The sequence below is a fragment of the Sipha flava genome, unplaced genomic scaffold (assembly GCF_003268045.1).
Source record: "Sipha flava isolate LNK unplaced genomic scaffold, YSA_version1 131_pilon_pilon, whole genome shotgun sequence".
Lineage (NCBI taxonomy): Eukaryota > Metazoa > Arthropoda > Insecta > Hemiptera > Aphididae > Sipha > Sipha flava.
In genome coordinates, this window is record NW_020271757.1 from 658243 (window position 1) to 682616 (window position 24374).

Below are 24374 nucleotides of genomic sequence, written 5' to 3' on the forward strand. Positions count from 1 at the left end.
ACTATATTATCATTTTTGTAAATTTATTGTTTGTTAAATAAGTTAAATTTATATTTTTATGGTTGGGATGTTAATGTAAATTTATGTTGTTTATATATATTTATTGTTTCTATTTTAGGGGATTTATAAAATAAAAAGTAATAATACAACCAAAACACAGTTGCTTTTATTTATATTCTTATGAGTTCATGTATGTCTGAAAAATGTTTATTTATCACTATACTCTTAAATATTTATTGATCATGTACCAAGGTTCAACTTTTGGAAATATTATTGATAAGTTTTATTAGAATTAAAATGTATTTATATGTATGATACATTGGATAAGTTCTATTGACTTTACCTATCATTTCACCGCTTATTATCATTGGTTTCCTCATCCCCTCAACTTTTTGGTATCTTCCTCCAAAGTCATACTCTATACCATGAGTCACCAAATGGCGGCCCGCGAATAAATTTTATATGGCCCACAGACGAAAAATAAAAACATATATTACGACAATATTCTATGTTTATAATATTTGCAATATTAATTATGTTCTTTATGTTTAAAAACAATAGCAAATAATAAATTAAATAAATAATTTTCTCATTACATCCAATTTTAAAATAATATCTATTGTCCTATGTATGTTGAAAATATGTACTTAGAATTTTAATGGTCCCCGAAAAATTTTCAGATTCCTAATGTTTAAACATATTGTATAGAGTCTATACACTCAGTTTTATATCAACTAATTCTCAATCCCTTTCCTTCAAGAGCTAACTCATCCAACCTATTATTAACTTCTTTAAGATTTTCTCTTATCAAAAGTATATCATCAACAAACATACACTATAGCAGTATTTCTTTAACTATTTGTTATCATGGAAGACCAAACAATAATATTTTTTTATGCGAAACCCCTATCAAAATTATCTTCAAAAAAAAGAGGTTATCACTAAACATGACAATAAATGGCAATATTAATAATACACCTAATATACTAAGTACAGGAAAATATAATACAATTATTTATTTAGAAGGTATTATAATACTCAAGTGTAATATAATATAACTTTTATTAGGATATAGTGTATAGTATATAGTATATAGGTACCTAATAATAAAAAATAATAAAATTATTTAATAATATTTGATTAAATTATATATTATTAAAATTAATACATGAATCATAAAGGGGTGAATGAGCTTGAATCTTACCAATATTTGTAAGATTTGTTAATGAAAGTCTTAGTGTTGGCGTCAAATTCAATCTATTTTGATACTTCCAAGTATCGAAATAGATTGAATTATAATACATTTTAACGCCACTCAGCACATACACTACAACGAACAACGGAAGACTACGTACTGATTAATACGATATTGATAATGTCGTCCTGCCGTACGTATTACCGTTGTTGTGTCCCAACAACGGCACAGTAGAAGGTTTAACTTATTACGAAGCACAACTATTCGTAGTTAATATTATTAACGTTTATTTAACTAAATATAATCAATATTACAAAAATTATTACATAAATAATTATAAAATATTTGAACATTAAAAAGAAGAGACGAGAGCTTAACCGACAATATTACACTCATTCATAAGAGTTGTCAATACAGATTGCAGTTCGACTGTCCATCGTCTTCCTACAATAGCCGGCACGCGACACAGACCGGAAGGTCTAGTCGTGATGGCCTACGGCATAGAAAAGAGATTAGATACATTAGATACCCGTTTACACATACATCGTGTATTATTCATACTTATAACACATAGATAATAATTTATTATTATCTTTATTATATATGTTATAACATGATTATTCTAACTGGGTCACCATTGGTCCACAACACCTCCCCTGCAAAATAGGGGTTCATCCCATAAGATGAAGCCTTCCAATCTATTTACAATCGGTCCAGGTGTATTTGTTAATAAAAGAAATATGCAATAGTTAATAGATATTGATATCACACAATAAAATATCAGTTCTATTTCAATATTATTAATACACATATATCATAATATTTTCTTTATCAATCATGAATATAATTATAAATATGTTATTAGTTACATTACAATAAATTTTCATATTAATTTTGTTTTAACAGAATGACAAATGATAAATAGTATTTGTTGAGTGTGGTCATTGTCAAGTTCATGTACGTCCTTATGACCCAGTTTTATCGTATTACACGTACGCATACACATATACATATACATACGTCATTAATCTTATATTTTTGTACATATACATTTTTTCTAAAAGAATTCATACATATTTAAACCTTTACGGGTCATTACTCTCAACAATTTATCAAAAATACATTTGGTTAGTTTTACGTCTGTTGTAAGATCATGTAGGTACGTAATGCCATGACTCTTAGAACAAATTATTTGATGGGCCTCACCTAGATTAAGAAGGTTCCCCCCTTTGTTCATGTAACCTATATTTTCAGATATTATTGTCTTGGTTGATATATCTTTTAACTGCAAATAAAACTCCTGATTATTATACTCGTCACTAGCGTTCAGTTCTAACATTTTGTAATGTCTTATAAGACTATAGTCCCATTCTTTCCATTATTTCTTTATCGGTACTATCACTCCAAAAGATTACAATGGTTTCTAATTTCCCTTTATTAAGATAATTTTTTATGTTTGGACACTTAGATTTCTATTGTTTGAGAACATGATCAATCCATAATGATCGAGCAAAGGGTGAAGTTTATCTGGTTTATTTTTAAATAACTAATACATCTATCCAAGGCTTTATCAATCATAATTAAGGTCATTATTATAACATGATGCAGTTTGTCAGGAGTAATGGACTTCCTTGCAATTTTATAATTCTATACCGGTCTAAACTGTTGGCCATTGCGCCCGATACTAGGACAATATCGGTCCTATTGCACATTGAAAACTCGAAATCTATTACAACGAACTTATATTGCCTTGCATTTCTGCCAAAGAATAAATGGAATCAATTATTTACACGAGTAGTTTTTTTTTTTTTTTGGGGTGATCAACCCTAAGGTTGGTTTTGCAGTTTTCCGAAATTTCTCCAATCATCTCTATTCTCAGCTAACCTCTTCAGCTCCTTATAGTTTGCTAGACCCGCATCGGAAATCATCCTTTTGATATATGACGTTCTTGGTCGTCCTCAATCTCTTTTTCCGTTCATCTTCCCTTCTATTATATTTATAGAAACTCTTCTTCGTGTCTTAAGACATGACCAATCATATTCTATCTTCTTTCTTTTATGTTGCTAAGTATCTTCCTGGTTTCATTTATTTCGTTTAAAACATTTTCATTAGTTCTTCTTTCTGTCCAGCTTACTCGCAACATTCTTCTCCAGCACCACATCTCAAAACTTTCGAGGAACTTTTATTCCGCTTTGTTCACTACCCATGATTCGCATCCGTAAAGTGCGACACTCCACACATATATTTTTATCAGTCGTTTTCTCATCTTATATTCATGTTTTTAGAGCACAGTAGGTTTCTTTTGTTCATGAATGCTGTCTTTGCTTGAGTGATCCTTGATTTTATTTCCATAGTACATTTTTCATCTTGGCTAATTATACTACCTAGATATCTAAAGCTTTCCTCTTGATCGAGAGTGTGATTCTCAATTTTAATTCTTAATCTATGAATACGATTCTTTTTTTTGACACATTATAACCTTGGTTTTATTCCAATTGATCTGTAGGTGATAATTATGGAAGCACCTTGCTATTTCTTCTAACGCTCTTTTGAGATCATTTTCGCTGCTTGCAACAAGAGCTATATCATCGGCGAATCTTAGAAATGATACCAATTCTCCTCCTACTATCACTCCAATTTTTTCTCTGGTGAGTGTTTCTTTAATTTCATTGATAGGTTTTTTTACATAAATATTGAATAATTTAGGTGACAGTGAACACCCTTGTTTTACCCCCTTTCCTATTTTGGCTGTAGCAAACTTGTCTGATACTTTTATAATAGCTGATTGCTCTTTGTATATGTTGTATATTAATCGTCCGTCTCTATAATCAATTCCTATTTCTTCTAGTGTCCTAAAAAGTTCTTTACAGGGAACTGTGTCAAATGCCTTCTCCAAGTCGATAAATGCCATAAATGTATCATTGTTAATTTCGATCTGTTTTTCAATTAATGTTCTTAAACTTAAAATCGCTTTTTTAGTTCCCTTGTTCCTTCTAAATCCGAATTAATCATTACTTAAATGCTTTTCAATTTTATGTTCTATCCGGTTACCTATTATTTTTACGAGGATTTTAGCCGAGTGTATCATCAAACTCAGAGTTCTATATTCATTACATTTTTTAGCCGTTGCTCTCTTGGGGAGAGTAATTATAATGTTTTTTTTTTTAAATCTTCTGGTATTTCTCCAGTTATATAGATATCATAAACCAAATTAAACAATTTGGTTTGAATTTTTGTATCTACATTTTGAATCAGTTCTGTTGATAATATTGTCTACGTCCGGGACTTTTCTAGTTTTCATTTTTTAAGGACTTGGTTTAATTCTTCTCTTAGGATTGGTGCGCCCTCATTATCTGGGTTATTTTCATTATTTATATTTATTGTTTCTTCACCCAGGTACAGAACCTCATGATATTGTTTCCATCTACTAGCGAAATGTCTTCGTTGTCTATTAGAAAATTTCCGTTTGTGTTTCTTATTTTGCTGTTAGATTTTGTTTTGCCACTGACAAATTTCTTTATTGCATTGAACGCGGTCCATTTTGTTTTCTTTTAGTAATAGTTCTATTTCATGACATTTATCTTCCAGCTATTTCTCCCTTGCTTCTTTTACATTTATGTTTATTTTGTTTTTAAGTTCTTTATATTTTCTTATTCCCTAGTTGTCTTTGGAGCTTTTGTACTTTCTTCTTTCTTCAATATCTCTTAGAATCTTTTCATTTATCCATGGTTTTTTGGGATTTGACGTATTCCCTATGAGAATCTTATTGGTTGCATTATGTATAGGTTCTTTGATTACTTCCCATCTTATAATTATTGAATCATTTTGTGAGAGTGCTTTGAATGTCTTACTGATACATGATTTATAGGCTACCGCTGTCTTATGATCTTTTACACATTTACGTCATATCTTCTTTCCTTTTGTGTAGACTTATTTAGTTTTTTATATGTAACATTGCTTTTCATTATTAAGAGGTTATGGTTGCTGTTCACATCGGCGCCTAGGTAAGTTTTACATCTCCGAACTTGATTTTTGAAGCGTTTTCTTACTAATATATAGTTGATTTGGTATCGTCCAATGTCTCCTGGCATTTTCCACGTACACCTTTTTTTCCGATGAACGTTTTGGTATATATTTGTTATGACCAAGTCATATTGTTTGCAGAAATTTACAAGTCGTTCTCACCTTTCGTTTCTAGTGCCCAATCCATATGCTCCTACTACTTGCCCATCAGCACCTTCACCCCTATTCCCTAATCCCCTATTGTTATTAAGTTGTCAGTTCCTTTCACTAATTTACAGAGTTCTTCGAGTCCTGCGTGCATTTCTTCTATCTCGTTGTCCTCTGCTTCAGTTGTTGGGAAGTAAGCTTGAATTACTACAATATCTCTGGGTTCAGCTTTAAATTTAACCATTATAAGTCTGTTATTGTACGCTATCTTATTTATCACTTGTTGACTCTATTTTTTGTTTATTATAACTCCAACTCCGGCTCTTCCTGTTCTTTCATCTCCAAAGTAAATAACACGGTAATCATCAGACCAGAAATCTCCATTTCCTGCCCATCATGTTTCGCTCAAACCTAATATATCTACGTCTAACCTTGTCATTTCAACTTTAATATTTTCTAGCTTTCTATTTAACATAGTTCTCACGTTACAAGTTCCGATGTTTTGTCAAGGTTTTCGCTTTCTTATTCTCCTGCCAAGACAACTGATATTTCCGACTATATCTGGTCTAGTAACTTCCATCTCTTCATAACTTTGGTTCATACTGCTTACTAGGAATTCTAATGTGATGGTATCCTTCTCCTTCCACATCGCAGTTGACAGGTCAGTATTTGAAATATGCCCAAACTGCCTCTGTCAATCCTTTTATTGCCGTTAGTTCTGCTGCAAAACTCGCTAATGGTCGGTAGTAGCGGTTACTGCTGCCCTCCGCTCTGCGAAAATCGCCGGTCTCTTCGTTCGTGTGCGTTGTCGATGTCACAACATTTTCGTGTGGCGTCAATTCCGGTTTTCGTTACGTATGGACGTATTTTTCATTATTATTACTTTTGCCGTATCGCCAGCATTTTTATTTATTGGTCTGCCGACTTCGTGAGTTGCGATCGTGTGGTACGGACCTGTGAGTCGTTATTTGGTTATTTCTTTGTGATTTATCTACTTCGTGTTCGTCGTTCGTCCGTGACTCCCAACGTGATCGCTTCCGACTCCTTTTTCAAGACGTTTTGAGTGCGGTTTGGATTATGTCCACAACGGTCGACGTAGTTGTTCTCGGTTCTTTTTCAACGTCGTACTAGCCGCCAAGTGACACCGTCGTGTTTTGCTCTCCGGACCTTCTGCCGCTGGAGAACGTTTCAGATCCACCTCTCCTAAAAGAAAATAATACTTTAGCAGTAACCGACACTAAAAAATCTATCTTGTTCGGTGAGCACTTAGAATTCACATTTAAAACTATCAATATTCTAGACCTGATCCTAGTCGTACTGATAAAGTCAACAACTTTCTTTCGTCTCCTCTACCCATGTCCCTTCCCACCAAACCAATATCTCCAGGTGAAATCAAAAGTATTATTATAAGTCTTCCGATCAGTAAAGCTCCAGGTTATGATCATATCACCAACAAAGTTTTAAAAAATCTCTCAAAGAAAGGGATATTATTATTAATATTTATTTATAATTCCATGCTGCGTTTATCATTCTTCCCTGCCATCTGGAAAATTGCTGTTGTAATTCTCTTTCCGAAAATCGGTAAACTCAAAAACCTGGCTACATCATATAGACCCATTAGCTTGCTGCCCACCTCAGTCAAACTCTTTGAAAAATGTCTCATCAAGAGAATCAGACCCATCTTATCCGAGTATAATATTATACCTAATACTCAATTTGGTTTTCGATCCAAAAATTCGACTTTACATCAAGTTCACCGTCTAACTGACATGATAGCCTCTGCATTCGAAAATAAAAAATACTGTACAGGTATTTTCCTCGACGTCGCACAAGCGTTTGACAAAGTATGGCATAATGGGCTGCTGTTCAAATTAAAACAATTCATGCCAGCACCACTATACCTTATCCTTAAATCATATTTAGAACACGAAAAATTCAAGGTTAGACACGACAATGCTTTCTCACCACTGTTCGATATTGAAGCAGGTGTCTCTCTAGGTAGAGACCTTTCAATCGACTTTTATAACATCTTTACCATGGACATCCCTAAAACCGACAACACCCTACTTGCTACATTTGCCGATGATACTGCTATCCTATCAAGTAATGATGATATAACTATAGCTGCACAACACCTTCAAGAACATTTAAATCTTATAAATAACTGGGCCAATAACTGGATGATTAGTATTAATGAAAGCAAATCTTCCCAAGTCACTTTCGCTCTACGCCCCGGCATTTGCCCTACCATTAAACTCAAAAATAAAATCATACCTATCTCGAATGAGACAAAGTATCCAGGAATAATTTTAGACAAACGCCTAACTTGGAAATCCCATCTCCAAAACAAAAGGAAACTTACCAACATTAGACTCCATCTTTTCCGACCCCTCCTTAAATCTAAACTTAATCTAAAAACCAAAATGATATATAATTCAATGACCAGACCTATCTGGTCATATGGTATTCAAATATGGGGAATGGCTAAGTCTCAAACATTCGCCCCATCCAATCTTTCCAAAATATTTCCCTACGCACTATTACCCATGGTACATGACAAACCTTTCACTTCACAATGACCTCAAAGTAATTAATGTCACAGATTATGCAAAAATTCACTACCACCGTTTCCATTCCAAACTCAACTCCAGTACTAATCCTCTCATTAGAGACATGGTATTACTGTATATCCCAGGTAACCCCGTGTAGGTTTAAACGTAATTGGAATCCCGATCTAATTTAGTAAGATCGTAAATCCAGCTAAAAGTTCGTAGGTGTCACCAATGGGTGACTTCCTTAAAAGCTGTTTTTTTTAATATTATGCTATGTTTTTTATTATATCTAAATTACTAAATGTGCTGTTTGTACAGATTGCTTTAAAATAAAGAAAAAAAACATTTGAGTTTTGTGGAACCCCAGGGTTTCGCGGAACATGGTTTAAGAAACACTGCACTATGGTACCTTGCCCTGTATGTTTTTACCTGTATGTATTTTTTATAATTTTAATTATTTCTATTATTTATTTAGGTAAAAAATGTCTAATAACTATCTAATAAATTGTTCAATATTTAGTCCATCATTCTCCATGCATGATTGAAGTCCACGAATCACTTATCTTTGAGTAGCTGCTAATATTTTTTCCTTTAAAAGTTCTGCACAAGCATTTACGATTTTATTTCTAAAATCTTGAATAGTTTAAGGTGGAGTTGAATACACTACTTTCTTCAAATGTTCCCACAGAAAAAATCTAATAGCGTGAGATCTGGAGATCTTGGTGGTCAAGCTACTGCTCCGTATGTACCCATCCATCGATTGCCAAATTTATTTTGTAAATACTCTCTTACAACAATTGCATTATGTGCAGATGCTCCATCTTGTTGAAAAAATACATTATTTCCAATCTTTAATGGAATATCGTCCATGTATGAAGGTAAAACATCGGTTAAAAACTCCAAGTATCCTCTGCCAGTAAGTGTACCGTCGTAAAAATACGGGCCGAGAAGTCTCCCATTGAGTAGTCCACACCAAACGTTACTTCTCCAAACTGTTTGGTGATTTGTATCAGTCGTCCAATATGGATTGTGATCAGCCCAATACCGGTTATTTTGTTTATTAATTATACCGTTGTTGGTAAACTTAAATTCATCAGTCCAATAGATAAATCATAAAAAATCGAGATCGTCGTGTAATTGCATCACATAAACCATGCAATAAATATAAGTCTACGATTAGAAATACCTGGTACCAACTTTTATACTAAATCAGGCCTATACGGGTGTAGTTTATTTTTTTTCAAAATCGTATGAACTTTTTTAATAAATATTCCAATTTCGTTGCTTAAATGTCTATTGAAAATTGAGGGTTTAATTGAACATATGCTAATATGTTCCAAGAAGCATTGGAGCATTGACCCGTTCCTTTTGTAAAGGATTAAGTCTAAAGAAATATATAGAAAACTGTTTTTTATTTTTATCCAATCAAACTGTACAGCTCCCTAAATGTTACATAAGAATAGATATCGCACATATGATGAAAATATTTTGTCGTATAAAATGTTTAATTGGACAAAAGAGAAAACATCTTAAAGAGTTTTAGGTAAGATGTTTAAGATTACTTATGGAGGCTAAAAACCTAAACGATTTCAAAATAATTTTAACAAATTTACTAACCGTTATACTTAGTGAAACAGATGGGTGGATTGGCTATGACAATAGTACGAAAACCTTTTCAGAAGCAGGCAGGGAGTTTCTTATTAGTCTTATGAAAGGATCTTGCACGGATGAAATTCTAAATTCTGAATTAATTGTTTCAATTGAACCAGAAAATGAAAATGAAAGTGAAAATCTTGAAGAATTAGAAGAAAATTAAAAAGGCTTAGGTCAATTAGAAATATTTTTGCAAAATATTTTTAGCAAATCAAAAGAAAATGCTAAACAAAAAGGGAATAGAATATCTGCATACTATCTTCCTGAATTGTCAAGTGATGTTATGCGCTTATGCAAAGAGTTTCCATTATGGACATCAATCATGCAAAATCACTTTCAATCACCTTTTAGTATTGCTACATCTGCATCAGTAGAAGGAGATTTCAAGCAATTAAAATGTACTATACTTTACCACGAGAGAAAACCAATGACTGCAGATAGGTTAGTCATTCATCATTTAAACAGCATTGATTCTAACTCGAAACTATTCTGAAGTTCATAATTAAGAAACGCTGCTCATATAAAACAAATATCTGAAAAATTTAATAAACCAAATATATGTAATACATCCAGTGACTTACCTAAAAACCCTTTAACTAAAATGGCTATTGATGAATCGTATTTAAATATCATCAACGAAGACGTAGAGACTAAGGATAAAACATTACCAAATTCAATTGAATGTGACACGTCAGATTCTGCTATATCTTTTCGTTCATCATTGTCATCGATTTCCTTCAATTTTGACGTGATTATATCAAAAGAACTAAATAAATCAAATACTTCCTTAGACACATTAAATGAAAATGAGAACTGGCGTGGACTTGGGAAGGAAATTCATGTAATTGATACTATTAATGATAAACCAAAAAGATCTAGACCAACAAAATATATGCAGTCAAATAAAAATATAGAAAATGTATTAAATAGACGTAATATGAGATCTAGCCTCAATACTTTATTGATAAATGGTAATAATTCTTCAATCATTATGGATAAAAAACAAAAATACCTTGTACAAAACACATGTGCGTACGATTCAGTGGCTGTTATTATTTCTACAGCATATATAGACAATCCTAATTATAAAATGTTTATTGACTCAAATGAGGACACATTTTTTAAATTTTGCAAGACACTTGCAACTAACGGGACAGTAAAAATATTAAACAAGGGCCGTTTCAATATTTTAAAATCTATTTTTTCTGAGGACACTACATTATCAGGAATTAAAAGAATAAATACTCAATGCAATGTAACATACATTATAAGAGAATTATTTAAAAAAATTCCATCAGCTATTGATTATACTAAATGCACTAATACATCATGTAAAAACACTAAACTTCGAACAATTGTGTTGAATCACCAAGCTTTAATAAATATCAACCGTTTAGAAGAGGCTTTAAATGATTATGTTAACAAAATAAATTATACTTGTTCTCAACCTCACTGCGATGGAGAAGTTACACAAAACAAAATTCTACAACAACATTTATTCATTGAAGCTGATCAGGTTGAAGACTTATGTTTATTTGAAATGACCGATTTTCCAAAAACGGTGACGATCAAAAATGAAATGTAAGATTTAAATTTATTGCTGCATAATTATTTCATCTTAAATTATAATTATTTTTTATTGTTCAATAGATTTATTTTTAATGGAATTGTAGACTATAGTAATGGGCATTATGTGAGTTACATTCGACGTTCAAATGGACAATGGGAAAAGCACAACGACTTGGCAAAAAAAATTCTTAACTATAACTCCCCGATAAAACATAAAGTTTCTCCTCATTTAATTATTTATACTAAATTGTAATTGCTAATTTAATTTAATATTTCGCTATAATATCTATTTTAATTAATGTGTCATAAGGCTGCACAATTTTTATTTAATTTAATATTTTTAGTTTTTATATTTTAAGGTATGAGGTAATATTTGTTTTTATTTATGTTTACACTAATAAGCAGTTTGTATATTAAATTAATTTTCTAGTACAAGATGTAATAATATTAATAGTTTTAGTATTCAATAAATATTTAAATTGAATTGAAAGTGCCGGTTCAGAATTTTAAAAATGAATTAAAATACTTTATTTATAACTAATAAACTAAAAGTAATTAATAGCTTACAAGGTTACCTTTTCGTTACTGTAATAAAATAACTCAACTTTTCAATAGGAAAAATAAACGCAATTTTTCACATAACTTAAAAAATATATATATATACATAAGTAATAAAAAAATTGACTATAAATATCCGATATCTCAGGTTCCTTGGAATTCAGAAAATATACTATATTAGGTTAATAATATCACAAGTTCGACTCGTTACTAATATTAAACTATACACATGATGTAATCCTACCCATAACAATAATAATATGTATAAACATTTGATTTTGATTTTCCATGTTCTCTGAGAATTTACAAATTCCAAAATTGCATTTACAATTATTTACAATTAATTTACAATTATTCGGATTAGTTTGAAACCGATAGGATAAAGTGGGGGAGGGGGGCTGCGTGAAGTTAGCCCCCCATTTTGATTTTGATTTTGTGACTTTCTTGGGGATTTACAAATTCCAGAACTGCATTTACAATTATTTACAATTAATTTACAATTATTTGGAATTAGTTTGAAACCGATAGGACAAAGTGGGGGGGCCAACTTCACCTACGTCTGCTCACTAGCCACAGGGAGTCACTTTTAATACAGAGTTAAAGGCACTAGACTGTGTTATTGTTAATACTAGTCGTGACCGACTGGACTTCTGTACAGTTTAACTTTATATTTATCTACATAATTACAGTGTGTTTGTCTAAATTAATAAATAAAGTCATCTAAACTTGTCATAATATATTTTTCGAAGTGTTGTTTTCTTCTTCTCCATCACTACCCATCGTAATCCCTTTTGGGTGCACGACACTTGGCATTTTTAAATTTGAATGAAATACGTACATTACATACGAGTTTAAAACTTATAATGACATTCAATAAGTACATTTAAACAAATGTTATAATTTATCAGTTAAAATAAATTATTATTGTAATATTTATAAGAACTTAAAGATAATATTATTCTTAGCACACGATAAATAAATTTAGTTTATTTTAGTAAAGGCTACAAATAAAATAATCAAAGAGATTACAAGTAATTACCCACATCTATCACGAAAAATAACAATAAATGATAAAATTAATAATTTAAATTGAAACTTTAATAATAGAAGATTTCAAATTTCATAATAATTCATAAAATTCTAGTATGATTGTTGAAAAATTCAATAATTTTAAGCGAAACTTTTACTCATTGTCATTTGGTTAATTTTGATTTTAGAGCTATGGTAAAAAGGACCAAATTATCTTAAAAAGATTCGGTCTATCTGAAGTTGGCATTCAAAAAACTTATTGCCATTTAAAAAAATGCAAGTTGTATAGCGCATGCGCACACTGAAAGATCCAAAAATGTAAAAATTATCAAGAAATGTGTATTCTATGTATTCCCTATTTTTTTCTGAAAATCGCATATAAATCTGATGTCACTGGACAGAATTATTTAATGTTATCTTTAAAAAGAAACTGTATTTAGGTACCTATTAGTGCTCTGCATGGTCCGTAATTTTAAGGGCCGGACCGGACTGAAAATTTAAAAAAAGGACCGAACCGATTGCTACATATAATTTTAGATCGGACCGGACTGAAAATTTAAAATAATTTGTTATAGTGGATCGAGACCAGGTTACGGACCTATTTTTTTTCTACCGTACAAGACCAAGTATAACATAATATGATTGAGCGGACAAACGGTCCAAACTAAAAAAATACTGCACCATGAAAATAGACTATAGTAAATTTATATTTTAGTATAGGTATATTAGGTATATATATACTACATTATTATATACGTATAGTGTACGCGCCTTAAGAAAATTAACAAATTTCATAGTTTAGGATGATCTAACTTTTTGTAGTTGGTAGGCCAATTTACATTTTCATAAATATACTAAGGGCCGAAAAAAAAGTGATATTATTATCCAATAAAACCTGCAGTCAATAATCGCCGCCTAATAATGACTTCCACGACATCTACATATATACGTAGTGAGTTGAATTCAATCATGATTTTTGATGTAACTTATCGCACGTATACCTACATTTTATAGTAAAAAACATAAATAATATACAATCATATAGATAATGATTTTCAGTGGCATAGCCAAGGGGGGGGGCTAAGGGGGCTATAGCCCCCACATGGGCCGTGTTTATATGTATAATGTATCTTGACTATTTAATAGAATCAATGGATGCTCGTTTTAATCAAAGGCTTATTGATGTTATGCCACTTGAAGGACTTATTCCGGCTAATTTAAATATGTATGACGATAAAAATATTATAAAAGCTGCTAAAATATATGTCCAAGATCTCCATGATGATACCTCATCTACAATCAGAGCAGACCTGTTCATATGGAGGCAACAATGGAGTCAAAATATTATCCCAACACCGAATTCTGCTCTTGATTCACTCTCACATCGCACCAATCTTCGACCTAACATTAAAATACTTTTACAATTATTCGCCACGTTACCAGTTACCTCTTTCACTCCGGAAAGAACGTTTTCAGTACTTAATCGCTTAAAATTTTTTTTAAGAAGCACCATGTCGGAAAACAGACTGAATGGGTTAGCTATGGCTAATATAAATAAAAAAGAGCAATTCGATGAAAGTGAAATAATAACTGAATTTGGCAGAAATTCGCCTAAGAGGATGCAGCTGTCAGAGTGGAGCAAGTGACTGAACACTGAAACCAAAATTATTATTATTATTATAAATTATATATTAATAAATATTTTTAAAACTATACTAAAATGCTTGAATTACGTTCAGAAACTTGGTGGTAGATGGTGGGGGGAGGTTAAGGATGAATTCTCATATCCTCTCTTACCTTACTTATCCAAAAAAGTGGTTAGCCCCCCCATTTAAAAATCCTGGCTACGCCACTGATAATTTTGTTTTAATATTATTGTGAATTTTTTTTTTTTAATTCAAGTCTTTTATGGAGGAAGGACAAAAAAAATTTTCGATGGCTGCATGTGGTCCAAGGTCCGCGGGTTGGAAACCCTGTCACAGTTTTTGATAAATATTTGATTATTTTGTTGACTGTCCTACTATTTTATCCCTTAATTTCAATCACGAGTTTCTGTGTTCTATATTCCCCAATACAAAAGTAATTATATGAAAAATGAAACATTAAGACATATATTGTCCATCGCCAATGAGGTCCCTCCTTCTTACTCTAACAACTTTCATTGTTTACTACCTTAAATCTTTTCATTTTTTGTTATTTTATTTATAAGTATTATTATTGTTATTATAATAATTATTTTATAATACCTTAAATCCTTTATGTTTTTCATTTCTTTGTTGCTATTTTTTTTAATCATTATAATTATTATTCTTATTAAATTGTATTTCTTAATCCTTACTTGAAGTCAAATGTAATACATATTGTATTCAAAGGGCACCACCCATTAATTATTATTAAAAAAAAAAAATAAATAAATTTGATATAATAATTTTTCCCTGTAATAAAATGGAATAGTTTCATTACAATTTGAATTGGAGAGATTTGTACATTTGTAAATAATTATTTTTATCAAGTTACCAATAAAATATATATTAAAAATCAATAAATGGTAAAAAATATAAACATATATTTTAAATTAATCAAACATTTATCATATAAAATATAATATATGACTGTAAAAATCCATTTTTATACTATAAACAGGTATATATAAATAATAAAAATTAGTTAAGAAAGTTATTAAAGTAAATAACAAAACATAGAGTGTAATTCATAAAATGGCAATCTGTGAACTGTTTCACTTCATTAAATATTGATGAATTAAAATTAGTAAGTAAATAAATATTTAGTCTAAACTTATTTCTACTTGATTTCATATATTTATAAAATCTATAAATATTATTTAAAAGTTATTAAACAATATAGTTATTAACTTTTAAAGTTCCAAACTAAGCAATGAGTTCTTTTTTATAATAACCATTATTAACCCTGGAGATTCTGGTTCTAAGTACCTGAAAAACAAGTTTGTTAGTTTAAGAAAGTTTAAAGGTTATTAAAATATAAAATTCAATAAACTTACATTAATCGTCTTATTTCAAGTCTTTGTATTACAACTGGTTTGATGCGGGCTATACCTTTAGGACTATGTTTTCCACGACCTGTTATAATTGTCAACTGTCTACCTCGACTGTATATTTCATTGAGTTTTTTCAAATAAGATATATGTTTATCCAAGTATATGTCCAATGCTAATATAGCATCTTTAACCTAATAAAATATATGATTTAAACAGTCATTTAATTCAAAAATTTAAAGTATTATTATTACAGGGAAATGATGGAGATCTAAAGTAGTACTTTCATTTTGCTTAATCATGTTGACTAATTCTTGATTTTTTGCATGTTTTTCATTTTGTTTGGATTCTTCTGCCTAAATAATAAATAAATACAATTATATTTTATTAATGTACTACACATCATAATTTGATTTAAATAATTTAAAATATATTATTACTCTTTTTAAATAATATGCAGTCACTGCAGGATGTATTTTTGAGCTTAATGATTGATTAGCTTTATTTAAAAACTGTTGTCTTGAGTGTGCATGTTTTAAAGCTTCTTGTTCATAATTTTGAACAATAGGCTGGACTTTATTGATATAATTATCTTCATTTTCCTAAAAGTACAGAAATTATAAGAAATTGGAAAAAAGTCAAAAGATGAGTAATCAGACCAGGAATCAAATCTATAGCTATCCTGGAATAAGTTCTCCCATTAAACTACCTGATAACATTGTCTTTATTTCTTTAATTTGATTATCCAATTAGCAGTTATAAAAATTCATAAAAGTATATTGTTGTATTATGTTAAAATAGGAAATATAATACTATAAGTTTAAATTATAATGAATCAATAAATAAAATTTAATTACTATGTTGGGAGAGTCTTGATTTGATAAACATCTTCTTCCAGATAACTCAGTTAATATGTTACACGATTCCTGTAAAAATAAATTTCAAAAATGTGCAATAGAATAATAAGCATATATTTACTTCAAATTTATAACCATTGGAATGCAAAACATCCATAATAAGTTTAGAATCAAAATGTTTGAATTTTTCCAATAATAATTGTTTTGATAAAACTGCAGCAAAAGAAAGTCCTCCCTGTCAAAAAATAAAATTTTAATTGATGACTAATGTCGGATTTTATGATTTTACATATGGGTTTTAAGTATATGCATTTAAATGAAAGTGAGATATCTTTACAATTCTTGAAACACAAAATTCAAAGAAAAAAATTTATTTTCTATAGAAAAACATATTTCAAGGGTTTGGAAATATTAATACATTAGAGAATATTTGAAAATATTTTTTGAAGAAAAAACATTTTGATAATATTGATCAACAAATACAATATTCACTCTGTTAGTTATTTTTATATTCTCCTAGGTTTTTATAAAAAGAAATCATTAAATAATATTAGGATTAATCCACGTAAGGGTAAAATTGGCATTAAATCAGATATTTTTTTTTCAAAAATGTTTTTGTACATCAAATCAGTAATACTAAATAAAAGATAAATTTAAACCAAGTATTTATAATTTTTTTTTTTTAACTGATCTCTACTAATTACTAATGATATGAAGGTCTAAATTTTAAGTTAAACAAGCCCTTTTTTCTTGAATCATCACATAACTATACTTACAGAATTAGAATTACTAGATGTTGATTTTTTATACTCTTCTTGCAACGTTTTGGCCAAAGTTTCATCTAATGATAACACAATATAAAAAAATATATAACCAGTGTTGAGCATTATCTAAATAAATAATTAATTATCTTACCTAGATAGTAAACAAAATTATTTATTTTATGAATCATCTTAGATTCATAGAAATGACAGTCGGTATTTTTACGTAGAACGTCGTGACAAGGATACCCATAACTATTATTAAAAGGGAATGTGAAGGTGGTTCCGTCATCCACTCAAATGAGTAGCCCTTATACCGATGATCAACAGCAGAGGGGTTCATTCATGAAACTGTTAATTATCAAGAAAATTATGTTCACCCCTTAACAGGTGCGCACACACGGGGTGTTGAAAGGTTATGGTTGGATGTAAAAATATCCATATTAAAAAAAAAAGAGGGGCATACCTATCTATATGCTTCAATCACTTTTAGATATGTATGGTTGGAAGGTGTGGCAGAATAGTGAACCAGATTTGTTCACTGCTTTTTTAAATGATATGCGACATTCATAAATAGCGACTAACTTTTATTTTTTATATTTTATTATTATTATTATTTTATATTATGTGGATGTGATTTTGAAATTGTGAGTTTTAAAACGAAACTTTTATTTGAAATATTCATTTAACAAAACTTATATTATGTGGATGTGATTTTTAAATTGTGATTTTTGAAATACGTGTGAGCCCACTTCCTCGTGGTGTATTTTGAATAATGCTAAGCGACTCACAAATCACGTTCGCCAAAAACAGGCTGGTAGATCGCACGCTACACTGGCACCCACAAATGTTATAATATAAAAATTTTTTTGTTCATTATTTATATTGAAATACCTATTAGATCAAAGTTTTTTTTTAATATTAATTTAATTTAATTTTTAAGTATAAATTTATATAAACTAATTAATGAAATAAATAATATATCTTTTTTTTATTCGGATAAATAATGTTTTATCTTTTATCTTTATCTAGATACATTTTTATTTATCTTTACACAACATTAAATATAACTAAATTATTAAAAATATAATTCAGTAAATAATAGTTTCTCCACCATTCTTTAGATTCTTAACAAAGCAAGGTAACTTATTTTTACTTAAAAAATTAATGTACCACTATAAAAATAGTAAAAAGGTTCAAAATTATTAAATAGGACTTTTATAAAAATTAAATACAGATAATATTTCAAATAGGTAATTTTTCAATTGTTTTTAAGAAAACAACAAAAATAATAATAGTAAATGAACTACCATTTCTAAATTATTTATAGAATTTAAATTTAAAATGTTGCATTTCAATTTAAACTTTCCATCAAGATTAATGAAGCTGAAATCTTATGTAAGATTGGATTTATATATATGTCGTAGCCATATAGTCAAATCATACTGACTATAGGGTATACAATATACCCGTACTATCATCTACGTCTATCACATTGAATTAGTTATTACCTGTAAATATTTATGATTCAATTTTTAAAATAAGAGTAATAATGAACATGAAATTAAACATATTATTTCATATACCAACATGATTTACAAATTAATAAATAATACATAGCTTTTTTATATATAAAATAGCAATAAATAACTGATAGAAAATATATTTAAATTTTTAAAATAATACAAAATGTTTTTTTTATTATTTGCCTGACATGAAAGAGGCATTTAATCATATTCCTAATTGATATATCAATATTCACATTTAATTAAATGACTAGGCATTAAACTTTATTTGATTTGACTATATGCCTACAACATATATATCAATATAATCATTTATATTTCTACTATTTTAACAGACAATTTAATTTAATAGAGTACAATATCAATATTTTTATAAGTTCTTATAATTTAAATATTTCAAATAAATAAATATTTGAAGATGAAACCATAATCAGAAAATAATTCACAAAAGAAATTGTAAATATTTTTTTCAGTTAAGAAACAAAAGAATATGTAACTTTATAGCATTTCAATTAATAATAATTCATCATGATTATAAGCAAGTTTTATATAAAAACTAATAAGTATTAATAATAATAAGAAATTTAATCAAAATTTCTTTACCTCCACTAGAAAAAATTTAAAGTTAAATAAAGAAAAAACATTTTTTATAGGGTTAAAAAGGATATTTATTCAACATTATACTTACCTTTATACAAGTTAAATAAATTAGCAATACATAATTTTTGAAAATAAACTGCTTTATATTATTTAAATAATAACCATTACTTACCTTTTAATATAGCTTCTTGCTCACAAATATCTGTAGGTACATTTGCAATCAAACAGTAATAAAGATCTTCTGCTAACTTTTCAGGTAATCTTACAGACATTGGTAATGCGGTTTTACCTGAATTCAAAAAATAACATGTTAAAAAAAAAATCGATCATTATCTATAAAAAAAACAATAAGGTAATTAAGAAAATTGAAATAGCTTCTTATGATTTGTGGGACTTACTAAGATCAGAAGAAAAATCACCAAAGTAGTCACATAATTGAGCCAGTACAGAAGTATCTATAACCAACTGAACAAACTTTTCTTTGGGATCATTTTCTGCTTTTGAATCTTTTTTAATACCATCAGATGTTGATGGTATAACTAAATTGTAATTTATCGGTGTATTATGAATTTCTTTCAATTTTTTTATATTTAATACATGGTCAGAATATAATGAATCATCAAATGTAAATTTATTTTCAATATTTTTTCTGAGATCAATACTAAAACTAGGATGAGTTGTGTGAAATTTTTTGCCTTTTGTGTCCATTACTTTTTTTCCCTGCTTTTTTTTTTTACCAAAAGTATCTTCATTATATTTTAGAGTGTTTGATTTAGAATTTGGAAAGATGATAGACAAATCATTATCTTGTTTATTTGGTCTTATTTTTTCAATAGTATTTTGAACTTGAATATTTTCAGCTAAATTATTTTCTTCAATCTGAATGACATTTTGTAGCTGTTCTTTTGAAATATTATGTCCTAACTCGAATAACATATCCAAAATCCAATCAATATTTCCTTCACATTTATCAAACAATTCAATTATTAATGAACAAACATTTTCCGGAAACTGCTTACGAATTTCACTTATATTTGGTTTATGGATGATTCCTATGAGCTCATCATTAGTTATAGTACCTTTATCTAATTTTCCACAAAATGTACCTGAAATACTATGATTTCCATCATTAATATTTCTATTTCTGCCAAAAATAACATAACTGCTGTATTCTTCTTCGGGTATTTCATTTAAAACTTCCATAAATAAGAAATCATTTTCATATGTATTGACTGATTTATTGGTAAAGTTAGATGCTTCTTCAAAGGGGGATGTAGAAAAGCAATCTTCATTTATATCAGATATATCATTTGATAGATTTTCAAGATCATTTACTAAAAAAAGTACTGGTTCTTCTTTTTTTTGTATCATATTAGTAATCCAAGGATCTTCATCAATATTATTAAATGAAGTACACGGGTTTTCATTTTTATAATTATTTTGTTTCTGTGATATACATAAATTATTAAAGTGTTCATAATTTGCAATTATGGGTTCAATAATTTTTTTTTTTTCATCTAAAAGATTTTCATGAAGCTGGTACTTTTTTATATTATTTGATAATTGCGGAGGTTGATTATTTTTGCTATACTTTAATTTAAATCTAGTTAGAAAATTTTCAGTATTGATATAATGATCATATCGACGTATAGAATTCATAATATATTCTAAAGGAACATAATGAATATTTCTTTTGGCTAACTCTGATCCTTCCCATGCCCATTCAGAAATGGGCTCCAGAATTTCAATCCAATAACCATTGTTTACACCCATTTTAATACTATTTTCCATTTCCCAAGCTTCAATATGGGTATTGTCAATAATTATAGGAGTAACTTCATTTAAAACTGCTTTTTTTGTATTTTCAAGAGCCCATTGATGGGCTTGTCTTATTTTGGAAGGAATATAATTATATCCACCCGATTGTTTATTTATAAAAAACTTATCTGCACTGAATATAAATTCATCAACATTAGCATTTTTATAGCACATATTTAAAATATTAGTGGCTTGATAAGATTTCCCACTACCTGGACATCCTCTCATCAATACCATAACTTTAAAGCCTTTCGATACTAAATATAATATCCGATTAGTTGGCGATTCATTTTTTGATAAACGTTCCCAGTTAATAATATTAGGACTATTTAAATCAGAAGTGGCAGCTAATACGTCTTCATTGGATGACAATTGTAAATTTGTTTCAGAATTCGGAATTTTGGTAATTTCCATAAGGTCACGATATGCCAATAACACTAATAAAAAAACAAATATAAGGATTAGGATTTTTATTTATATTTGATATTGTACCTGATAGTTTAAAGTTTTATCACTACCGAAAACCAAGAACAATTAGAAACAATAATATCTAATTTATGTGTTTTTATATTATATTATTATACAATAATGTATTTTATATCATATAATAATATTTTTAAATCATATAATAATTATACTATTATTAATATGGTATGTCAAAGTTGTAACAAAGTAAAAACTTTAACCTAACGATCATATTTTAATTTTCATTATTTACTTAAATAAATACTTGAAAATGAACATACAATTATTGCGGTTATCAATCATCATTTCAATAACATCAATATCAACATGACCAGAAAAAAGTTTCAATAAATCCTCTTTGGAATTCATACAACTCCAGCTTATTTTTGATTCATTTGACATCTAAAAACATAATACATAATTTAAAAACACTTATTTACAAAACTAGGTAGTTTCATTATTTGGTACCTCTAAATTGGTTTTTAACTATTTGGACCGATAATATATAAGTTAAATAATCCACAATACTTTGGTTCAGAAATAATCATCAAAAATGTGAATATGCAAATAAAATTAAAGGGCAAAAAATATTGTAATTATAATAAAAGGTCATAAATATATAGAATATCAAATCAAAATTATTGACTTATGGATAACTTTACTGTTTTTGATACTGATTAAGGGATACTCTTTAGTATTCGATTATACGTTTGAATTTAGGACTATGACATAGTGTACTTTCTAAATCCAGTTTATCAGTTTTATGATAAACTTGATAAACCCGCTCTCGCAACATGTGTCTTAAATGCGTATCACATTTAAACATCGTTACATATATAATCAATGCTCGATTTGGTGGTGGCAGTGGATAGGGAAGGGTGACCAGACGTCCTCTTTTTTTGGACGTCCTCGTTTGTCCGTCCTCTTTTAAATAAAAAGTCAAAATGTTTTCTTTTTAACATGTATTTTGTATTCAGTTGTAAAAATTATGATTTTGTATTTCTAAAAAATGAATTTATAGATGTGATAATTTGTGATAATATTTAGAAGAACTTTCTTTAAATTATTATTATTATTATCACAGTACAATTATTATTAGAACTACGGAATACGAATATGCTATAAAATATATAAACATTTTGAAATTGAGCAAATTGACTTTCCTAATACAATGATAAGACTAAAACAAGATAATTAATAATAATTCCATATTTTATAATAATTTATTAACCAAAACTTTTTAAAAATAATAACTTATAGTTGTATTCAGGGATTGTAACCTTTATGTTTTTTCTGGTTTCGATTTCGGTTAGGTTTTTCAGAAAAAAATTCCCGAGGTTTCGGTTTAAATCATAAATCTTAAAAATATGAAACTGATGTTACGGTTACGGCTGCAGTTATAACCTGTTATCAAAAAATATTTTTTAATTAGAATTTTTAGTGATTTTAACCGTATCTACTATATGTGTGTACGTCTTTATGTTATTCTTTGTAACCTAATTCTAAAACTAATTTCTATTTTTCTTTCATTAATACCTGCAATATATATTAAGTATTAAGTACAATGTACCATTATACATGTATTATAATTTCCAATCATAAGAGTTATGATTTAGGTTGATACTTAAGCCGGGTTGACACTACACCGTGATGTGTATTTTATCAAACCGTGTGCTTTGAAAATGTGTGATACCAATATATATCTTATGGTAATACTATCAAATTTTGGTTACATATTTTCGCAGTTTTTTATTAGATATGAAATATTTTCATAAGTTTCAATAAATAATAACTGATGAATATTAAATTATATAGTAGACAGTATGTATTATATTATTATTAGGGCTCGAAACTTAATGTACTTAAAAATATCTAAATATGCATGCATTTATACGCTTAAAAAAGCACAAATATGCTTAAAAAATATGCACATTTTTTTAACACAAAAATGTTCATAAATAAAAATTTTATTAAATATACTCGTACATAACAGTATAAATGTTAGTATATTATACTAAGCTAAACATAATTTCTAGGTATAAATATATAAGATAAAATAAAATAAAATAAATAGTTTCAAATTTAAAATTTTCTTTCAAAATGTTCCCATTAGGTTTTTCATAGTGTTACTTCAAGGTTACTTAGCAATAAATTGAAAAGCCCTATAAAATCATGCAAATGCAACACCTTCTGAGCCCTTTGTTATTATGAATACGTTATCATAGAATATTAAATTATTACTATTAAAATCGGTAGCCACACGTTCAAAAGTTGAGGAGCGTCTAAACACAGGAATGCACCTTAAGCATTCTGCGTAATTTATTCAACATTATCATAATGTTAGGTTATTACATAGAGTAACTCTATGGGCTGTTATTAATATATCGTATCAAATCACTATAATACGATAATAATATGAGTTATGAACATAGATATATATATCTGTGGTTATGAATCAAACTATTCGAAATTTAACTACATACCTACTTCCTATGTAAATAATATATTGTCGTTTTATTTTAGTTGTTAAATAATAATGTTCAGTTTCGTTATAATTTTTTTTTTGTATTAGTATATTATTGTGATGTTTAGTTTCGACTCTAATATA

At 28.5% G+C, this 24374-nt stretch overlaps 2 protein-coding genes across 3 annotated transcripts; both read right to left on the minus strand.

The window, feature by feature from the left end:
• Nucleotides 1-3638: 3638 nt before the first annotated feature.
• Nucleotides 3639-5609, minus strand: LOC112694624. Its single transcript, XM_025570157.1, has 4 exons — nt 5495-5609; nt 4878-4947; nt 3955-4188; nt 3639-3840 (listed from the first exon to the last, which is right to left on the minus strand). The coding sequence occupies exons 1-4, from the start codon at nt 5607-5609 to the stop codon at nt 3639-3641; spliced, it is 621 nt and encodes a 206-aa protein (XP_025425942.1).
• A 9804-nt stretch (nt 5610-15413) lies between these two features.
• LOC112694641 lies at nt 15414-22537 on the minus strand. Of its 2 annotated transcripts, XM_025570177.1 has the most exons (11): nt 22235-22537; nt 22048-22168; nt 19882-21738; nt 19656-19772; nt 17373-17437; nt 16718-16831; nt 16597-16665; nt 16180-16341; nt 15994-16095; nt 15746-15933; nt 15414-15677 (listed from the first exon to the last, which is right to left on the minus strand). In XM_025570177.1, exons 2-11 carry the CDS (start codon nt 22166-22168, stop codon nt 15602-15604), a joined length of 2871 nt encoding a protein of 956 aa, XP_025425962.1. In that variant the 5' UTR covers nt 22235-22537; the 3' UTR covers nt 15414-15601. The 2 variants fall into 2 exon arrangements, with proteins under 2 accessions (XP_025425962.1, XP_025425963.1); XM_025570178.1 differs by lacking the exon at nt 16718-16831.
• Between the last annotated feature and the right edge of the window lie 1837 nt (nt 22538-24374).

What these genes read in the sequence shown, in the direction of transcription:
- LOC112694624 (XM_025570157.1), bottom strand. Translation starts at nt 5,609, where the DNA reads ATGGTTAAATTTAAAGCTGAACCCAGAGATATTGTAGTAATTCAAGCT. An exon ending in CGCAGGACTCGAAGAACTCT is followed by an intron (nt 4,948 to 5,494) that starts GTAAATTAGTGA and finishes AGATTCTCATAG; the next exon opens with GGAATACGTCAAATCCCAAA. An exon ending in ATTATAAAAGTATCAGACAA is followed by an intron (nt 3,841 to 3,954) that starts GTTTGCTACAGC and finishes AACACTCACCAG; the next exon opens with AGAAAAAATTGGAGTGATAG.
- LOC112694641 (XM_025570177.1), bottom strand. Translation starts at nt 22,168, where the DNA reads ATGTCAAATGAATCAAAAATAAGCTGGAGTTGTATGAATTCCAAAGAG. An exon ending in TGATTTTTCTTCTGATCTTA is followed by an intron (nt 19,773 to 19,881) that starts GTAAGTCCCACA and finishes TTTTGAATTCAG; the next exon opens with GTAAAACCGCATTACCAATG. An exon ending in GCAAGAAGCTATATTAAAAG is followed by an intron (nt 17,438 to 19,655) that starts GTAAGTAATGGT and finishes TGTTATCATTAG; the next exon opens with ATGAAACTTTGGCCAAAACG.